The 21,259-nt window shown below is 42.3% G+C and overlaps 1 protein-coding gene across 2 annotated transcripts in view; it reads right to left on the bottom strand.

Annotated features, from left to right (window-relative positions):
* FAP (fibroblast activation protein alpha) overlaps nt 1-21,259 on the bottom strand; it is a 185,783-nt gene that overhangs the window by 151,495 nt on the left and 13,029 nt on the right. The window contains exon 3 of one of the 2 annotated variants that reach the window (XM_030209580.1): nt 4,523-4,618. The exons of the other annotated variant lie outside the window; for it this stretch is intronic. Coding sequence (XP_030065440.1) covers nt 4,523-4,618 — 96 coding nt within the window. The remainder of the gene's footprint in view (nt 1-4,522; nt 4,619-21,259) is intronic. 2 annotated transcript variants of the gene reach the window in all.

The raw sequence follows: 21,259 nt of genomic DNA, 5'->3' as shown, positions 1-21,259 counted from the left end.
ATCTTGCTTAAATTGCAAAGGCGAGACTATGCTTAATTAAGAATATGGCTGCAAAATTGATATTTGGTAAAATGAAATTTGACCGCGCTATGCCTCTGTTGATGAAGATTCACTAGCTTCCTGTGGCACCATGAGTTGAGTTTAAGATTTGTTGCTTGGTATATAAATCTCTATTTGGCCAGGCCCCTGAAGTTTTTGCTTCCTGGGTTTCATTACTAGGATCCTCTTTTACCAGCAGAAATTCTGCCTGTTTGTTTTTGACGTTTCCTACTATTAAAGGTCTAAGATTATGTCAATTTATGATAAATCTTTTCCCTTTTATGCACTGAAAATTTGGAATTGTTTACCATTGAATATTCATGTTGCTTATTAGTTACTAGTAAGAAATGCCCGTTTCGGGGGAAAATGAAACAGGCGCTAGCAGGATAATCCCCCCCCCCCACCGTTCTCCCTCCCTCCCTCTCTCTCGAGTTCCAGACCCCCCTCCGTGCCTCCCTTCCGAGTTCCACACCTCTCCTCTCCTCTCCCTCCCTCAGTGACGTGGTTGCGAGTTTGCGAAGTTCGGTGCGCTCTCCCAGCAGCTGTGAGAGAATGTGTGGAAGTCGTCGGTTGTGTCTTCGCCGCCCCGCCCTCTGCGTCATCACGTGTTGACGCGAGGGCGTAGGTACACTGACTGCAGACCCGCCCCGCCCTCAATGTCATCGTGTTTTGATGCGAGGGCGGAGCTACAGTGACTGCAGCCTGCAGGCCAAACCGGATATCTCGGACGCCTCAAGTTTCCGGCTTGAGGCTTCAATGGAATGTTGGAGGTGTCTTTTATATATATAGATAACCTATATTAGTTTTTGAAAGTTATTGAAACATCTGTTTTAAGAAATTTATGAAGTTGTAGAACCATCATCCTTAGGGGTTTTCTTTGTATGTATCTACAATATTTGATATCCACCTTGAATCTACTATGGTGGGGATAAGGCAGACTAGAAGCATTTTAGTATAGTATACTATTGTATAACCCTTGGGTCCCTGTTTACTAAGCAGCATTATAGATGCATTAACATTTTATCATGCATTAACCATGCATGCACGTTAACCATGTATGTGCCTACAATATCCCTTATAGGCGCCTACATGATTAGCGCATGTGCTAAGTGTCGGCATGCTAAAAACACTAACGCACCTTAGTAAACAGGGTCTCTGAATAGTGGAACCCTGTGGTTAAACTATAAAATCCATCCTTTGAAATCTGTTGTCAATAACCTCTAATACTCTGATATATTATCACACTTGGTTTAATTTTATCATTTAAATTTCATAGCAGCACAGCAATTTCATGAATTAGTTTGATGACACCATTCTCAAATATGGCTGATAGGTAACTGTTATATAGTTGGTTAAATGAAAAGACCAGTAGTCCATCAAGTTTTATTTCCACTGCTGCTAGATTTTCTAGAATTCAATTGCATCATTACATTCACAAAATCCTTTTTCCTGCATAAATTGTCCAATCTGGTTTTGAAATCCACCTAGCAGAGACATTGACATATACACTTTCATTGATAACCCTGGTTGAATGGAAAAGGCTACCAGTGGAGATAACACTGACCAATACAGAGTGCATTAAGAAGCATCTGAAAACATTTGTTATAAAGGGAAAGGGGATGGGATTTGATATACTGCCTTTTGTGATTACAAGTTGTTTACATATTATATACAGGTATTTATTTTGCCTAAATTCACATGGAGCTGCAGTGCGAATCAAACCTGGTTCCCCAGGACCTCAGGCTGTTGCACTAACCATTTCGGCTACTCCTCCACACCACAAAATATATAGAAATTTGGATACTAGATATACAGGATAACTGGGCAGCTCCTATAGCTCCTCTTCCATCTATTGTGTTTTCATTTTGTGTTTATTTTATGGTAATTTTACATTGGTTTTATGTAACCTGCTCAGAATGATGGATGGCATGGGATATAATTATTATAAATAAAGGAATGACTTGAAAGTGGTATAAAATGCTATAGAGATGGGTATTGTTGTATTATATGTACTCTTCTGAAATATTATATAGTGCACAGAGGGCAAATGGTGTCAAGTAACTTTGATGGGGAATAGTTACTTTCTTAACAGCTGAACATTTATGCCTAGAAAAATGCCCCTTTGAGATTTAGACTGCTGTTAAACAAGACATTGTTCTGCTAAGGATCTGTAATTTGTGAATTTAAACCCAAGTCATTAAAATTTTAGCAAAACTCACATATGGAATGTATTTTCATTGTATGTGTTTCTGCATATCAAAACCCAAAAGGCTTTGTGTCAAACATTTTCATAAGAAGGGTGAGGCCTAGTTTTTCCTGTGGCATCATTTTCTCTGTGAAGAGCAGATGGAACACTTCACAGTGAGATTTTCATGCCAGATAAGCTTCCATTCTTGGCTCCCTGCCCTGAAAAATCCACCTCTGTTGAGATGCTGAAACTTGTACCAGCCACAACCAATATGCTCTGTAAAAGTTCCAGAATCTTTTGCTTGAATATAAATTGCAACCTTCAGCCCAACATGGCTGCAGTGCATGAGCCTCATATTACCCTGCACTGTTTGCAAGTTCAGACTCTTTGTACTTATCCAAGTGTTAATAAGTGAAATCTTCATAGATTAAGTAAATGCATTTTATTGTGATATTTTGGGGGATATACCTCTAAAAGTTAAAAGTAGTGGGATCAATATTCAACAGGCTGTGGTTAGTGTTTTTTTAGCCACCATCAGCAATATCCATGGATATTCAATGCACATTTTCTTTCCTCCTCCAAACTGACTACCTGCTCCTCTGATCCCATTTTCACCCATCTACTCAGCACTATCTCTCCTATTGTCATCCCCTGTTCTCAGTCACACCATGCACACCAGTTTTAATGAAATTGAGCATGCGCGAAGTGTTGAACATGCTCAGTTTCACTAAAACGAACGTGCATGGTGCAACTGAGCAGAGCAGGGCAGGCAATGCGGTGAGACCAGCGCAGGACAAACGCTTCAACTGGCAGGGTTTGGGGACCCCTGCCAGCCAATTTGGGGGGCCCAGGCCCCCGTGGCCCCCAGTAGCTATGCCATTGTATGTGCCAGCATACACATTTTTTTGTTTCCATGGCACTCTCAAATATTTTTACTAAAGATTTTGGGCCCGATATTCAAAGTGATTTAGCCAGCCACTGACTGTTAAATCGCTTGGTTGGAACTAGCTGCTAATCTTTAACAGCACTTAGCCAGCTGAATATCGCAGTTAGTGCTGAACTATGTTGGGGGTGTTCAGGGGGTGGAGTCAGCACTTGATCACTTAAGTGCTGACATTCAGTCCTTAAGCGGCCAGGTTTACCGCAAAAATGGGGCTGCATAAAAGCATTATTCCTGAATATTCAAAGCCTGTGTGGACTTTGAATATCTGGGTATATTCAGCCGGTTAAGACATAAACACTTAAGTTAATACCATTGGACAGATTTTCTCAAGCCAGTCCTGGCATATCCCCTACCCAGTCTGGGAAATTCACATGGAATATGTATAACATTTTTATGTAAAGGAGGTTGTGTATTCAAATCTATCTCGTGCATATTAAGTGTGGATATCTGAAAAATAGGCTGATTGATAATAGATGTGGGGGGAGGAATTGCACAAAGATCAGCCTGAGAAACATTGTGGCCCTTTTACTAAGCTGCGGCAAAAAGAGGCCTGCGGTAGTGTGGACAAATGTATTAGGTGCGCGCCAGGCCAATTTTTACCGCATCTGGAAAAAAGGACTTTTTTAATGGGACAGAAAAAGGGCATGCAGTAAAACTGAAACCAGCGCGCGCCTAAAACCAGACCAAGCCATCAACGTCACCCATTGATCTAGCAGTATGGGCTCACGTGCAGTGACCAGTCGGCACACTCCAACTGCCGATTACCGCCGGAAACACCGTGCATGGGAGGAAATAAATCATCTAGGCGTTATGGACATGCAGTACATCTGAAATTACTGCCAGGAGGCGCGGTAGCCTGACAGTAGTCTCATTTTGGCACATGCTGCACGCACGTAGAACCTCTGTTAGAGTACTTTATTTGGAATTTACATTATTTCCGTTTCAATGTTACTCTATACAGATTTTCTTGTAATACCCAATGCTTCTTTTCAAGCTTGTACATTAGTATACCTGTTGATATTGTTAAAATTGCATAAATATAAAATTAAAAAGAGCAGTTTATTTATATATTTCTATTTATCTGCCACCCATCTTATACAATATAGATCAGGGGGCTGATATAGAAACAGAGCTAAAGACATCATCAAATCATTTGGATAAGAAAAAGTTAAAGAAGTATAAGTATATTTAAAAGGAGGGTTTTTTTTTTTTTTTAGAACAAGATGCATACTGAAAGACTGCGTTACACAAAATACACTAGGGTGTCTGCTTGCAAGAAAGAAAAAGTAGAGTCTTATCACACAGAAATATTCTTGAATGTCCAAAAGAAAAACACAGTAACTCTTAAATACCTGAAATCCACTGATGAAAATATTGCTTGTAATAAAAGGTAGAATTGAAAACATCTTCAAATGTGAACATCCTTGGATTGTTACCAGACATCTGACCTTTTTTCCAAAACAGAGACAAGCACGTGTTAAAACAATGAAGCTCATTTTCAAATGAGAAACATGTAGAAATGGGCTTTTGAAATTTGCCCAGCACTTTTAACTCAGCAGGAAAGGAGATACTCACTGGAGAAGTGAGAGTTTACTGACCCAATTACTTAAAAAACATTATCCCTAATATTTCAGTCAAAAACTCAGAGCTCATTATTCAAGAGGACTTATATGAAAGTACCTGTGTGTAATATATAAACTGTTTTGGCTCTACCAGTTGATGAATTACATGACCCATACCATACTCATTTAGCAGCTCCCACTGAGGGTACAGTTGCCAAAAGTTAGGTACCAAGATGCAGCATCTGGGTGCCCAGATTCCATTATAGAATACTAGCTTAAATTAGCATTTATACATCCACGTTGAGGTGCGTCCAGTTATGCCATGTCAATAAAAGTGCATACCTAAATGTGGCACATTAGAATGTAATTTATTGTAGCCTGTAAGTTACGTGCATAAATGTGGGACCTGCCCATTCCCTGCTTGAACGTATGCCCCTTTGCAATTTACATGCTCAGCGAGTTGTGCACCTATATTCTAGAATACCATTGAGCGCACACCTAGCACTTAAGCATGTATCTGCAACAATCACTTGTATAAGTGCTAGAATTCTACAACTTGCACATGCCTTTGGCTCCTAACTTTAGGTGACCTGTTATAGAATGAGAAGATAAATATATGTCACCTATTCATAGATTTTCAGTGGTAGTGCCACTCAAAATCCTTCTAACCACCATAGCACTATAAAAATAGGAGCCTACTCTACAACTGGACACCTCCATGTAAGTGCTCTGGGGATGTGTGATGAGGTCCTATTCTATAATGGCATTATAGAATACTAGCATAACCCAGTATCCTGCACGCCTTACATTTAGTGACTCACAGTTACACCAGTCATAGAGGGAGTTACTACTTTCATATGGGGACGATATTTATCTTTTGTTGCCGGTTTCTTCTGACTATTCCAACTTTACTAATGAAGTTTCTAGATGTTTGGATAAGATCCAAGAATGGGCATTAAAAAAACAAACTGAAATTAAATCCAAAGAAAACTAAGGTATTGTGGTTTAAAATTTCTAATGTTACGGTACCATCCTCAATTGTCCTGTCAGATGATAAGATCTTGTCTGTGGAACTGGAATCCAGAGTCTTAGGTGTGTTGCTTGATTCTGCTCTATCCTACAATTTCCAAGTTCATCGGTTATGGTATAAGACTTTTGCTAGGCTCAGGCAGCTTCTCATTTCCCCCCCCAAACCCACCTCCCCGCTCCCCCCGTTTTCTATTTCTGTTGATGGCTCTCTCATTCTCCCTGTCTCCTCAGCTCGAAACCTTGGGGTCATCTTTGATTCTTCTCTCTCCTTCTCTGCTCATATCCAGCAGACCGCCAAGACCTGTCATTTCTTTCTTTACAACATTCGTAAAATCCGCCCCTTTCTTTCCGAGCACTCTACCAAAACCCTCATCCACACCCTTGTCACCTCTCGTTTAGACTACTGCAATCTGCTTCTTGCTGGCCTCCCACTTAGTCACCTCTCCCCTCTCCAGTCGGTTCAAAACTCTGCTGCCCGTCTCATCTTCCGCCAGGGTCGCTTTACTCATACTACCCCTCTCCTAAATACCCTTCACTGGCTCCCTATCCATTTTCGCATCCTGTTCAAACTTCTTCTACTAACCTATAAATGTATTCACTCTGCTGCTCCCCAGTATCTCTCCACACTCGTCCTTCCCTACACCCCTTCCCGTGCACTCCGCTCCATGGATAAATCCTTCTTATCTGTTCCCTTCTCCACTACTGCCAACTCCAGACTTCGCGCCTTCTGTCTCGCTGCACCCTACGCCTGGAATAAACTTCCTGAGCCCCTACGTCTTGCCCCATCTTTGGCCACCTTTAAATCTAGACTGAAAGCCCACCTCTTTAACATTGCTTTTGACTCGTAACCACTTGTAACCACTCGCCTCCACCTACCCTCCCCTCTTCCTTCCCGTTCACATTAATTGATTTGATTTGCTTACTTTATTTATTTTTTGTCTATTAGATTGTAAGCTCTTTGAGCAGGGACTGTCTTTCTTCTATGTTTGTGCAGCGCTGCGTATGCTTTGTAGCGCTATAGAAATGCTAAATAGTAGTAGTAGTAGTAGTGATTAGCACGTCTTTGCTCTCTTGGTTCAGATGACTATCCTTCCCCCAACTAGACTACTCTAATGTCTTGCATCTGGGACTTGGTGGCAAACTTTTTAAAAAATTAAAACTTATCTAAAATACATCTGCTAGACAGGCTTAGTAAATTCAGTAGTATCTCTTCCAATGTTGCTAGGCTTCACTGATTCTGATACATAAATGCATTTCTTTTAAAATTGTTTTTTCAGATTTTATATGGTTGCACCTGTGAATTATTGATTTCTGTTTAGTCAGTTTTCCCATTTTCAAAATCAGTTTGTATTACACTCAATTAATATTGCTAATTTTCGCTTTTTTTTTTAACAGTTGGCACTATCTTTTCAGCCATGAGAGTATTGCTTTGGAATTCCCTTCCTGTCTGAGTTGAATGAAATTGTCATTTCACAAAAGCATGAAAACTTTTTTGTTCAGCCAATCTTAAGGTGTTTCTTTCTTTTGCTTTTATAATGTTTCAGTCATTTAAGATGTTGCATGTTTGAGTCACCATAGATCTATGTTTTAATTTTTAATTGCTTGTTGATATTTTGATTCTTTGTAACTATGTTTTCAGAATATGTTGTTGTAAATTATATTTTGCTGACTCTGTACACTGCATTAAATCCTCATCATGGGGAATTAGCGGTCTATAAGCATTAGATTGATATTGACAGAGTTGGTTTAACTGCAGTCAAGTAAATAATGCAGGGACATGTATAACATAATATTCTATAAGTTATGTGCATGAGAGCTCCATCCATAGCCTGCCCTTGCTCCACCCATGTATTTTATGCATTTACATGCAATGCCATAACTTTATGAATGTAAGGGATATGTAAACGTGGATGTCCAATTGCAGAATTGCCCTTATAGTGCCAAGGAGGAGTGAGGAAGGAGCAAGGGTGGAATGACCAACTATGCGAACAGTAATGGCATTCAGCCTTGATTCATATGATTTCATAGTTTAATTTAAGCCTGCAAAAAAGCAGTCCTACATTAAACTGCTTAACTATTCATATGTCAGTTGAATATTGACACTATACCCCGTATTCTATATTGGACACCCAAACCTGGGCGCCTAAATTTGGGCGTGGATCTCAGATCTACATGTAAATTAATTGAGTTGTTAATTAATTAATAATTGGTGTTCATTTGGCACTACTTTGGGTTTATGTGTTAGTCTCTAACATGCGTGCCTAAGGGCCCTGTTTACTAAGGAGCGTTAGCGTTTTTAATGCGCCTACAATTAGCACGCACATTAACCATGTAGGCGCCTATAGGGATATTGTAGATGCCTACACGGTTAACAGGCGTACAAGCTTAACGCGTGTTAAAGACACTAACATGCCTATAGCGCGGCTTAGTAAACAGGGCCCTAAATTTTTATAGCATGTAACTCAAAGTGGGGTGTGGCCATGGGAGGGGCATGGGTGGGTCAGGGACATTCCCAGAAATTAGGTGCAATGCTATAGAATAGGATTATTTATGCGCCCAACTGCTATTAGTGGCACGTCAGCATTTACAACAGGTTTCTGCAGGCATTAAGTGCTACGCCCAAAGTTAGGCACAAGATCTATACTAAACTTTGCAGAATACTAGTTTAACGTGGCTCTTCCCAGCGCCTACCTTTTGTGCTGTAAAACTGGTAAACATAGGGTTAAATATCTTTGGTTTGTAAAATAGCAGCAATTCTCTCTGGGTTACCAGAGATAGAATTTCTCATTCTAGGTATAGCCTGCAAGCAGTGACCACTTTACACATATGCCATCTATCCATACAGTGGCAAGGAATATTTATTTATTTAAACGTAACAGTTGGCATTTAAAAAATGATCCATCAATAGTTCCTCATTTCAAATATCCGGGCACCTAATCTACAATAAATTAACTTTTCAACTGATAGTCGACAGTTTTGTCTTCCCCATAATGTCAACTACGAACTTTATGCAAAATTTTGAATAGCAAGTTAGAAGCAAGGTTGAGAAAAAACATTCTCTCATTAAAAAAACAGTTAATGAATAGTCATAAAAATGTTTACTTGCTTGTTTTGGTTTATACTTTCACAACCTATACTTGGAAATGAAGCCAATTCCCTCCTCTCCCCTCCCCACCCCCACATGTTTCAAAAGTCAGTCACAGTTGAGAATGTGTATAAAAAAAATCTATTTTCACTGCAGCTGAATTCTCAGATCACTTTTCTGATAATGCCAAGTTACTCTAGATTTGGCGCGTTTCCAATGTCCTTACAAATGACCTTTATTGGAACATGATCTATAGTGTTCCATATTGTTCTTTTTACTGTTAATGCCCATCATCAAAGGTGATGAAAAGGCCCATCTGCTTAGTATCAGACAGTTAAATATCAGAGTCCAATGCAAAATTATAGTTATAACAGCTCACACTGCTCAAACTGGCCATCTGGGGCACAATGGCCTTGGATGCGGTTGCTGGCTAGAGAGTGCTCCGTGTGTCTCACGGTATATACACATCACTAAAAGTCCGCAAACTACACAAGGAAAAAGGAAAAAAGATTTTAAAATGCCTATTCAGAGGTTAACATCCCATTCACAATGGTGACTTGCATAAGTTCTTCATGTACTTTTATAGAGGTTATCTGAGCTTATCACCAGAGTCAATATTTGTTTTCAAATGGATGTGTTTTTACACATTAACTCTGATTCACACTTGCTTTACCTGATGGCTTTTATGCAGCCAAAGACCAGTGTCATCAGCCAACCTGTTTTCTAGAGTAACTGAGGACATATATGTGGTCACCACAGAAGGGCTCATGCCGAAAGATACTTTGGGCAGAAGCGCACAGTTAACGAGAAGTCTAAGCACTTGTTAGTGGCCACAGGATGCAGGACGTGTCCCAGTTAGGGTTGACAACTGATCCAGATTTGCTCAACAGTCCTAGATTTACCCCCATTGCATGCAGGGACTTGTAGTTTTGATTTTCCTATTACGTTCCCTAAGAAAAGTAAACCTACAAGTCCCTGAATGCAATGGGGTAAACCCAGGATTGAATCAACCCTGCCAGGCGAGTCCAGATCCAGCTGGCAACCCTAGTCCCAGTGCTGAAGTTGACTCATGCGGTAAACATCAGCACACATCATATTAAAATGTATGGTTCTCACATCGACACCAACCCAGCAAACAATCGAAGGATATCTCGCGAGAACCAGTCAGGCGTTGGGAGTTCCCGCTGAGCAATGTGCGCAAGGAGAAGCCATACTCCAGGGACAGGACATATCGTTGTCCCCCCCAAAGCGTTCTCCTCCGCCGCAACCGGCAGAGATCAGCTCTAGAGGTGAATCACGAACCCACGAAAGTGGAGGACTGGTATCTCATCTGGGCCCCCTACAGCTGAAACCTCTCCCGAGGTCCTTCTACCATCGGAGGCTCAAGCTGCACCGGTAACACTTGAGGCAATATGGGGGACGCTCCAGACTGTTTTGGCATCAACAAGTAAGATAGAATCTTTAGTAGTAAATGTTCAGACTTTGACTTCTTCCTTTACTACCATGAAAAATGATGTTGCAGATAAGATAAAACATTTATCTGAAGAAAATATTAAGCTGAAGGAAACCACTGTAAAATTAATACAAGATAATACTTTGATACATGGAAGGTTGGAATATTTTGAGAATTTTAATAGGAAATTAAACCTACGCTTTTTGAATTTCCCCAAGACTCCAATCTACCCACCGCATGAAATTTTCAAAAGATATCTAATAGAAAATTTGAAATTCTCTGAAGATAATATACCTCCACTGAACAAAATATATTATCTTCCAATGAAAAAAGTGAAGGAAAAAGAATGTGATATTCACCAAGAGAGAAAAGACCTTAACGTATCAGAACTATTGGAATCTTCTTTGACAGAGTTAACTGAACGCCAAACTCTTCTGGTATCATTTATTTTTCATCAGGATTTGGAAAACGTTAGGGAAATTGCGCTGAGAAACTTACAAACCCCATTTTATGGGGGCAAAATCTGGGTATTTCCAGATGTTACAAAGCAGACGCAAGCCAGGAGAAAAGAGTTTTTGGCACTTCGATCTGCAACATTGGCTCTAGGAGCCTCTTTCAACCTGAACTACCCATGTAAATGCAACATCAAATATCTTGGGGTTAAATATGTTTTCTTAAATCCTGAACATTTAAAACAGTTCATTGCTCAGAAAAAGATAATTTAATACATGTTGTGACTAACAGGTATAATTTGCCTCAAGTAATAGATTTAAAGAAACATAATGTAATAACTGGTTTAAATTAGGCTAAGCCTTTCTGTTAGAGATTATGTTGTATTGTTTTTCTTAATTTGAATCTCATCTCCTGAGTAACTGCTTAACCCCCCACCTTATGGTGGTCTACATAAGTACATAAGTACATAAGTAGTGCCATACTGGGAAAGACCAAAGGTCCATCTAGCCCAGCATCCTGTCACCGACAGTGGCCAATCCAGGTCAAGGGCACCTGGCACGCTCCCCAAACGTAAAAACATTCCAGACAAGTTATACCTAAAAATGCGGAATTTTTCCAAGTCCATTTAATAGCGGTCTATGGACTTGTCCTTTAGGAATCTATCTAACCCCTTTTTAAACTCCGTCAAGCTAACCGCCCGTACCACGTTCTCCGGCAACGAATTCCAGAGTCTAATTACACGTTGGGTGAAGAAAAATTTTCTCCGATTCGTTTTAAATTTACCACACTGTAGCTTCAACTCATGCCCTCTAGTCCTATTATTTTTGGATAGCGTGAACAGTCGCTTCACATCCACCCGATCCATTCCACTCATTATTTTATACACTTCTATCATATCTCCCCTCAGCCGTCTCTTCTCCAAGCTGAAAAGCCCTAGCCTTCTCAGCCTCTCTTCATAGGAAAGTCGTCCCATCCCCACTATCATTTTCGTCGCCCTTCGCTGTACCTTTTCCAATTCTACTATATCTTTTTTGAGATACGGAGACCAGTACTGAACACAATACTCCAGGTGCGGTCGCACCATGGAGCGATACAACGGCATTATAACATCCGCACACCTGGACTCCATACCCTTCCTAATAACACCCAACATTCTATTCGCTTTCCTAGCCGCAGCAGCACACTGAGCAGAAGGTTTCAGCGTATCATCGACGACGACACCCAGATCCCTTTCTTGATCCGTAACTCCTAACGCGGAACCTTGCAAGATGTAGCTATAATTCGGGTTCCTCTTACCCACATGCATCACTTTGCACTTGTCAACATTGAACTTCATCTGCCACTTGCACGCCCATTCTCCCAGTCTCGCAAGGTCCTCCTGTAATCGTTCACATTCCTCCTGCGACTTGACGACCCTGAATAATTTTGTGTCATCGGCGAATTTAATTACCTCACTAGTTATTCCCATCTCTAGGTCATTTATAAATACATTAAAAAGCAACGGACCCAGCACAGACCCCTGCGGGACCCCACTAACTACCCTCCTCCACTGAGAATACTGGCCACGCAATCCTACTCTCTGCTTCCTATCTTTCAACCAGTTCTTAATCCATAATAATACCCTACCTCCGATTCCATGACTCTGCAATTTCTTCAGGAGTCTTTCGTGCGGCACTTTGTCAAACGCCTTCTGAAAATCCAGATATACAATATCAACCGGCTCCCCATTGTCCACATGTTTGCTTACCCCCTCAAAAAAATGCATTAGATTGGTGAGGCAAGACTTCCCTTCACTAATACAAGTGATACAATTTTTGCTTTAGTATATTATGGTTATATTATTAATATGTACTACTTTACTTATTCAAGATGTAAATGCTTGTGAAAAAAATTGAAATTGATAAATAAAAGAATTTTTAAAAAAAATGTATGGTAAGGAGGCTTTTTAGTAACCCACAGCAATGTTAAGATGTGCGCTGATATCTACCACACCAACACAATACTAAAAAATACCATCAGGTCTGAGGCAGCATAGGAGACCCATCAGACCAACTTCCCAGTAGTTTTTCACATCAGCCAACACCCGACCGACCCGACCTGACCACTAGCCTCCCTCTGACAGGACCCAACCCAAAGGTAGTTGATCCAACCCCCTCCAACAATCCCTAGTCTTGTGGCCCCTGACTCCTACCCCAGAATTTAAAACAAAAGCATCCTTATTAGTCTAGTATATCCCCCTCCCATCTCAAAATTCCACCAGATCTCTCCCCCTATCCCTTAGATGTGCATTGTAATGGGCCAGTCTACCAAATAAGGCATTATATTGATTGACCATGTTGGTGCCAAAGGCACGAGTGAGTGGGCATCATTCCTACCTGGCCAGATTTGAGGTATGTGAGGCAAGTATGAGGAGGTTTAGGAAGGGAAAGGGGTACACTAGACTACCAGGTATGCTATTTTTTTTAATGTTGGGGTAATAGTGTGGTGAGGTAGGGGGATCAGGGACCACTAGACCACTGACAGAGCTGCCAAGTTACCCATTCCAGGAGGGAGACTTTTTGGTCGGTCCTGGATTTCTGTCAACTTCATCCTGGTGCATTATGGTACCTGCAGCACTGATTTCAATGGATAGAATCATGGACTTCAAGTACTACACTGCTTTGGGATGTAAGTTTAAGATCAGAACTGGCCAAATAGTCTCCATCCTGGAATGGGTAACTTGGCAGCTCTGCACTGGGGATGTTGGGGAGGGAGGGGATTCAGTTGACAACCTTCAGGTTAGAGGATCTGGGGCCAATACAGACTAGCAACTTCTTTTTTTTTTTAATGTCACCCTTCCTGTCAGTGTGCGAGTCAATCACTGCTCATGCAGTTGCAGGAAGCATGGTATTTCACAATGAGCTGTAGATTACTGCTGTGATTTTAACATGGCACTAATTTGTATGCTCACTGATTACTGCATCACCTGGTAAATGTTTTTGCAGGGAACTTTATTTAAAAGCCATTCAGTCAGTGGCTCTAATGCATGGCTTTCTGCTTTGGCCCCAGAGTAGGTTATAAAGGTAAGTGGAGAGAAGCTTCTAGAAGGCTGGTAGAACTTTTCTATTTACTAAAAGGATTAGAATTATGCAAAATCAATGTACTGTAATACTTGCAGGACAATAAATTAGATTTTAAACACAACAGTGTCACTATCTAGATGGTGCTGGCATGGACTGCCCTTTCCTGAATAAATACATTTTTTTTTAGCCACAGTGGCCAGTGTTTAAAAATTATGTTGAACATCATGGCTCAGTACTGATTCAAAGATGTTTTGTAGCCATTGGTTTCATATTTGTTGATAACCAGCTATACCTCATAAATAGCAGTCCTATCATTGGCCAATTTAACTTAAGCAGTTAAGGTCTGAATCGCAGCAATTATCTGGTTAAGTGCTGGCTATTCACACACACCTGAATATGGCCTGGAATTGAATATCTGGGCATAATTTTAGCAGTAGCACTGGCTGAATATTACCTCCATCGTTTATAAGATATGCATGGAATTATTGCAGCTTGTTATTTATTATTAGGATTTCTTTACTGCCCTTTTGGAGGAATTCATTCAAGGTGGTGTACAGCAAGAATAAGTCAAATATAAGCCATAGACAATTACAGAAGTAAAAATATTCAAATAACAATACGAAGTATGGCATAGTATGCTATATTACAATGTTAACACATTTAATTGACAGCATAGGTTGCAAGGAAAGATAGAACATATAGATAGATAAGATAGAGTAACAGGAGTAAGAAAATAAGGGGACTAATTTTGTGAGTACATTTTCTAAAGACACATGTGGAGGCATTTTTGATATGACATCTAAGTCGAACTTTGGATGTTTTGTGCTAAACGTCCCAAATCCAAATAGCAAACATAACCATTTTTGAATAAGCAAAACATTTATCTTTTTTTTTTTTTTTTCGAAAATACCATTTGTAACAAGGTTTTGTGCTCTGTGTTTATCTTTTCAGGCCATTTTCGTAAAAAACAAAACAAAACGCATAAGTGAAATACGTAGAAAAATCAAGAGACTGGGATGAGTAGGAGGGGCCAGGATTTTTAGCAAACTGGGCCCCCAGACATCTCAGGAGAGCAATGGGCCACCGTAGGGGGCACCGCTGTGGACTTCATATAAATGCTTTCAGGTACACATCTCACCGTTGCTTCCCTATCTAGTCTGCTGAGCCCTCCAAAACCCACCCAAAATCCAATACCTCCAACTGTACACCACTACAATAACTCTTATGAGTGAAGGAGGCACCTATATGTGGGTACAGTGATCTTTTAATATGTTTTGGAGGGCTCACGGTCTTCACCACAAGTGTAACAGGTAAGAGGAGGTATGGGCCTGGGTCCACCTGTCTACAGTGCACTTCACCCACCACTAGACTACTCCAGGGACCTGCATGCTGCTATAATGGACCTGTTTATACCATCTGAGCTGTCAAAGGCTGGTGAATACTATTTTTATTCACATTTTTGGGGAGTGGGAGGTGTCAATAACCACTAGGGGAGTAAGGTGGGGGGTGTCCATCCCTGAATCCTTCCAGTAGTCATTTGGCCATTTAGCAGTGGCATAGCAAGGGCGGGGCGGTGGGGGCAGTCCGCCCCGGGTGCACACCGCTGGGATGGTGTCGGCTCCGCTGGTTCCCTGCTCCCTCTGCCTCGGAACAGGTTACTTCCTGTTCTGGGGCAGAGGGAGCAGGGAACCAGTGGAACCGACACCCCTCCCCCCAATGGCGTGCACACGGCAGACAAGAATGCACTCGGGGGGGGGGGGGCTTGGGTGATGCGCCGAGGGGGGGGTGTCATGCTGCATCCGGGGGGTGCACAGCGGCAAACCGCCCCAGGTGGCAGTCGCCCTCGCTACGCCACTGCCATTTAGGTCACCTTTTTGTGTCTTACTCATTAGAAAAACAGGTCTAAACCAAAATGTTAAAGTTTTCACCCTAGATGTTTTGGTTTTGTTCCATTATGGCTGTAAAACGTCCAACACTTGGACGTTTTACAGCCATACTGGAACACTTTAAGCTCAATTTAATCCTGCCTTCAAAACACCCGCAACACACCCCCTTGTGATTTAGACACACTTCAGACAGACATCTGCAAAACAGGTTTTGAAAATACCGATTTGGATGTTTTGAGAAGAAATCCATCCAAATGGTGCTTTATGACCCTTGACATTCGAAAATGAGCCCCATAGGCATCTATGTTGTCTTTATGTTTCAATCATTTTTATTAAGTGAACATAATCAGCTGTAACATTTCACATTACATAAGCAAGTTCCATAACAGCAATTGGCATATCTTCACATTTTGTATTTTTATTGATATTAGTATTTCCCCCCCTAAACTACTCCCCCTCCCCTCCCTGTTCCCTACCCCCCTTCCCTCCCCAAAGCCTCTCCCCCCCCCCCATTTTTCCCTTATATATCCATTAACAAGCAGAGGTTACAGGAGCAGCAGCAACGGGGATTATAGGTTCAATATCTGGCTCCGGACCATTGGGGTCAAGGTTTCCCAAAAGGGTGCCCATCTGCATTCAAATTGTTGTCTTCTTATCTGTGGCTGGTTCCGCATTGCCAGATGTTCTGTACGTAAAAGTATAATCATTTGAGTTCGCCAATATTGCAGTGATGGTGGTTTGTTCCCCAGCCACTCCTGCAGGATTGCTTTTTTCGCTACTACTGTAGCTCTTTTTACAAAGTCTGTGAATCCCTTCGGCGTTGGCTTGCTTAGCCTTGGGTATCCAAAAAGCAACTTTGGATCATATGTCCATCTTCGGGACCAGAGTTCTTTCACTTGTTGTAGTATACTTTTCCAAAACCAAACCACTCTTGGGCCTGTCCAAAACATGTGAGCCAATCCAGCTTATAATCGAACGAGAAAAACGCCCAAGTTCCGACCTAAATCGGGAGATGGACGTTTATCTCACAAAAACGAATAAAGCGGTATAATCGAAAGCTGATTTTTGGGCGTTTTCAACTGCACTCTGTCGCGGATGCGGACAAAGTTTATGGGGGCGTGTCAGAGGTGTGGCGAAGGCGGAACTGGGGCGTGGTTATCTGCCGAACAAAGATGGGCGCATTTCAGCGATAATGGGAAGAAAGTATGCGTTTTTAGCTAGAATTTAGGACACTTTTCCTGGACCCTGTTTTTTCACGAATAAGGCCCCAAAAAGTGCCCTAAATGACCAGATGACCACTGGAGGGAATCGGGGATGACCTCCCCTGACTCCCCCAGTGGTACCTAACCCCCTCCCACCACAAAAAAATGATGTTTCACACATTTTTATTTTCACCCTCAAATGTCATACCCAGCTCCCTGGCAGCAGTATGCAGGTCACTGGAGGAGTTGTTAGGGGGTGCAGTGGACTTCAGGCAGGTGGACCCAGGCCCATCCCCCCCTACCTGTTACAATTGTGCTGCTTAATGCTTATTAGTCGTCCAACCCCCCCAAACCCACTGTACCCACATGTAGGTGCCCCCCTTCACCCCTTAGGGCTATAGTAATGGTGTAGACTTGTGGGCAGTGGGTTTTGAGGGGATTTGGGGGGCTCAACACACAAGGGAAGGGTGCTATGCACCTGGGAGCTCTTTGACCTTTTTTTTTGTTTTTGTAAAAGTGCCCCCTAGGGTGCCCGGTTGATGTCCTGGCATGTGAGGGGGACCAGTGCACTACGAATCCTGGCCCCTCCCACGAATAAATGTCTTGGATTTATTCGTTTTTGAGCTGGGCGCTTTCATTTTCTATTATCGCTGAAAAACAAAAACGCCCAGCTCACACATTGTTGAATAAAACATGGGCGTCTATTTTTTTCGAAAATACGGTTCGGTCCGCCCCTTCACTGACCCGTTCTCGGAGATAAACGCCCATGGAGATAGGCGTTTTCGTTCAATTATGCCCCTCAATGTAGCCCCTTCTTGATGGCATTTCCCACATGCTTCATCCGGTGATGCTCCCATATGGAAAGCTCTTCTAGGCGCCACATATATCCTTAGTGCGAATTTATATTGTATTTCCCAGTGCTCTGCCAGTTTTGTGGTCTGCCAGAGCGACTGCACATGGTCCTTAAACATAGTCTCACTTACCTGTCTTCCCAGATCTTGGATCCATTTTGCCGCGTAGCCCCTGTAATCCAATTCTGGCATTGTATCTCGGATGTGGCGATGATGGTAGGCCATAGGCACTTTCAATTGCACCCCCAGCAACATATCAGCAGCCAGTTCTTCCCTCACGTCCTCGGTGAGGTCTGTCCAAGTCAGACTGGACACATAGTGCCTCAGCTGGTAATAATGGAAATAGTCCGCTGAATTTATTTTGAACTGAGCTCTCAGTTCTGGAAACGTTCTGATACGCCCTTCGTCTGTGAGCACATGATATAGGTATTCTATCCCCTTTTCCTTCCATCTGTTGAATACAGTATAACTTGTCCCAGGCTCGAACCCCGGGTTGCCACAAATCGACAGGTAGGGGGTAGTTTTAGGCAAAAAGCCATGCATGCAGCAGATCCATTTCCACACCGCTTTCATCGTAGGCAAAATATGTGACTTCTGTAGGACTGCTGGGGGATGTTGCTTGCTACCATGCAGAAATCCTGTAAAGTTGTCTGGGCCAAACAAGCCTAATTCCATAGTGGTAGCAGAGTATTCACTTGTCTTTCGAAACCAGTCATTTAGGTGCCTGATTCCACAGGCTACCGTTAAGTATCGCAAACTCAGGAGACCCATGCCCCCGTATTCTCTTGGGATCTGCAGAATCCGCAGAGCAATTTTTGCTTTCTTTCCTTTCCAAAGGAATTTCTGCAATATTTTGTTTATTTGCTGTTCCACTTTCCTTGGAAGATAAAGTAGGAGCGTTTGGAACACATATAACCATCTGGGTACAATCATCAAGTTGTATAGCGCTATTCTGCCAAGCAAAGAGAGCGGGAGGGATTGCCACAGCTTCAACTTGTCCGCCATATCCTCCAATAGCCTGTTCACATTTTGGGCACACACTTGAGCCAGGTTCTGGGGGATTTGGACTCCTAAGTACTTGATTGCCTCTTCAGCTTCTTCCACTCCCAGTTCCTCTAACCCTGTGCCTCCCACCCCAGGAGAGATGGTGAGCCAATGTGATTTGTGTGCATTTATTTTAAACCCTGAAAGAGCACTGTATTGTTCTATCCGTGCCCAGAGCTGCCTCAATGAATTCTGGGGGTCCCTCATCACCACCAACAAATCATCCGCAAATGCCAAAGTCTGCACTACCTCTCCACCCACCTCTAGCCCCTTTATCTGCTCATCCGTCTTCAACATGCGGAGCAGTGGCTCAATAGACAGCAAGAATAAGGGTGAGAGGGGGCACCCCCGACGAGTACCCCGTTCTATGACTATAGGGTCTGTTCGCACTCCATTAATTAATACAGAGGCCGTCGGCTTAGTGTATAATGTCTGTATGGCCTGAAGGTACCAGCCATGCATGCCCATATACTTTAACACCCCAAACAAAAATTCCCATCCTATTTTATCAAATGCCTTTTCGGCGTCGAGACTGAGGAGGACTGCAGGTACATGATTTACTTGGCTGTAGCTCATTGCCATCAGCAATTTACACACATTAGTAGAAGAATGTCTGCCCTTCACGAAGCTCACTTGTTCAGGCCCACTTATATCTGGTAAGTATTGAGCCAACCTGGTGGCCAAGATTTTTGCTAACATTTTTATATCTACATTCAATAATGAAATTGGTCGGTAGGCCTCCGGTTTGTCCTATGTTGTCTTTATAAAATATCCCCAAGAAGGTGCTGATTTGACTTCCAATCCAGGCAAACTGTTCTAAAACTACCCTCAGGGCAATTCTATAACTGGGCACCAACATTTATGCACCACTTGAGCACATTAATGCACAGACGTTTATCACTTTTGTGGGTAAATGTACACTTAAAGTGTAGGAGTAGCAATGCGGCTAAGCAGTATTATGTAAGGGTGTATGTAAAAGTGGTATAGCACATAAATGTAAGCAGAGCGTTCACATGGGTAGAGCAGCAACTTATGCAGACAACTTACAAAATACTGTTAAGTCATGAGTATCCGGCAATTTAAACCCAGTACTGTAAGCATTCAACATCACCAGGATGGAGTCTCAGTTTTTAAGCAAACCTTCTTTAATGTAGTAACTTGAACAAGGAGAAAATAACTTACATTTTTGTTGTTTGAAAAGTATTGTAGCCTCTGTTATCAGAGTCCATCTCAACCAGTGTACTGTAGCCTCATGGAACTGGGAGAGTAATTTCAGCACATGCTGAGAGGTAATGCTGTATAATAAATTAGTAGGTTGTGGTAAAAAGACTGTGATTTTGGAGGCATGCACTGCTGCTAGTTCAGACAGCTGCTTCTACCATGCTTTCCGGGGGGGGGGGGGGGGGGGAGATAAAAGAGGGGGGCACTACTAGCCCAGCATGCTTAGAAGGCAAGCAACCAATGGGAAGCCTCCCAAAAAAAAAAAAAACAGGCAGCTGTACATATGCTTTGAAGGCGCCCATCAGAGAGAACTACAAAATTACATAGATTTGTAGTCCAAGGGTATAATTTCATATGTTAAAGGCTCAAGCACTGAATACTTTATACAAACAACATACAGACTGCCTTCATGTATATGGGGGCAGAACAAATAGAGTTAGTATTTGGGAGTGGAGGAGAAGCATAATAGTCAATGTAGTAGCCTGACAAGAGTTTGAGTCCCACTGCAGTCTCTGTGACTCTGAGCAAAGGCACTTAACCCTCCATTTTCCCAGATACAAAAAGTTAGATTATGAGCCCACTAGGCATATAATAAATAGAAATAAAACAAAACATAGAAAAGAAAATGATACCTTTTTTTATTGGACTAAACACATTTTTGATTAGCTTTTGAAGGCAACACCACCTTCTTCAGACCAGAAATGCGCACAACCACATCATATGTAATAAATGCAAATCGCTTTGATTGTACCACAGAAAGGTGGTATATCAAATCCCATTGCCTGGTGTAGATTTTAGATGCTCCAATACCAGGTTGTGCTAATCTATATAAATAATTTCCACCTCCAACGTTCTGAAGCTCACTCCGTGCCACTGAAGCCCCCCCTGTAGTGTTCGTACAGTCTCAGCACCACTCATAGCCCCGCCCTCAGTCCCGCCCACCCCCACATAATTCGCAACTCCAACATTCTGAAGCTCACTCCGTTCCACTGAAGCCCTGTAGTGTTCGTAACCTCACTCAGCATCACTCATACAGCCGCCCACAGCCCCGCCCTTCACACGATACCCTCCCCCGCTGCCACCACCAACTTTGTACCCCCCCTGCCGACAACCCTCCCACCGTCAACCCGACGTCGCCTACCTTTGCTGGCGGGGGACCCCAACCCCCACCAGCCGAGGTCGTCTTCTTCCTTCACAGAACAAAGGCTTGCTGAGCTGATCTTCGTTCTGTACAACGTGCA

Source organism: Microcaecilia unicolor, chromosome 7, assembly GCF_901765095.1.
Source record: "Microcaecilia unicolor chromosome 7, aMicUni1.1, whole genome shotgun sequence".
NCBI classification, from domain to species: domain Eukaryota; kingdom Metazoa; phylum Chordata; class Amphibia; order Gymnophiona; family Siphonopidae; genus Microcaecilia; species Microcaecilia unicolor.
Note: the sequence above shows the minus strand (reverse complement) of the source record. Positions and strands in the feature narration are given on the sequence as shown.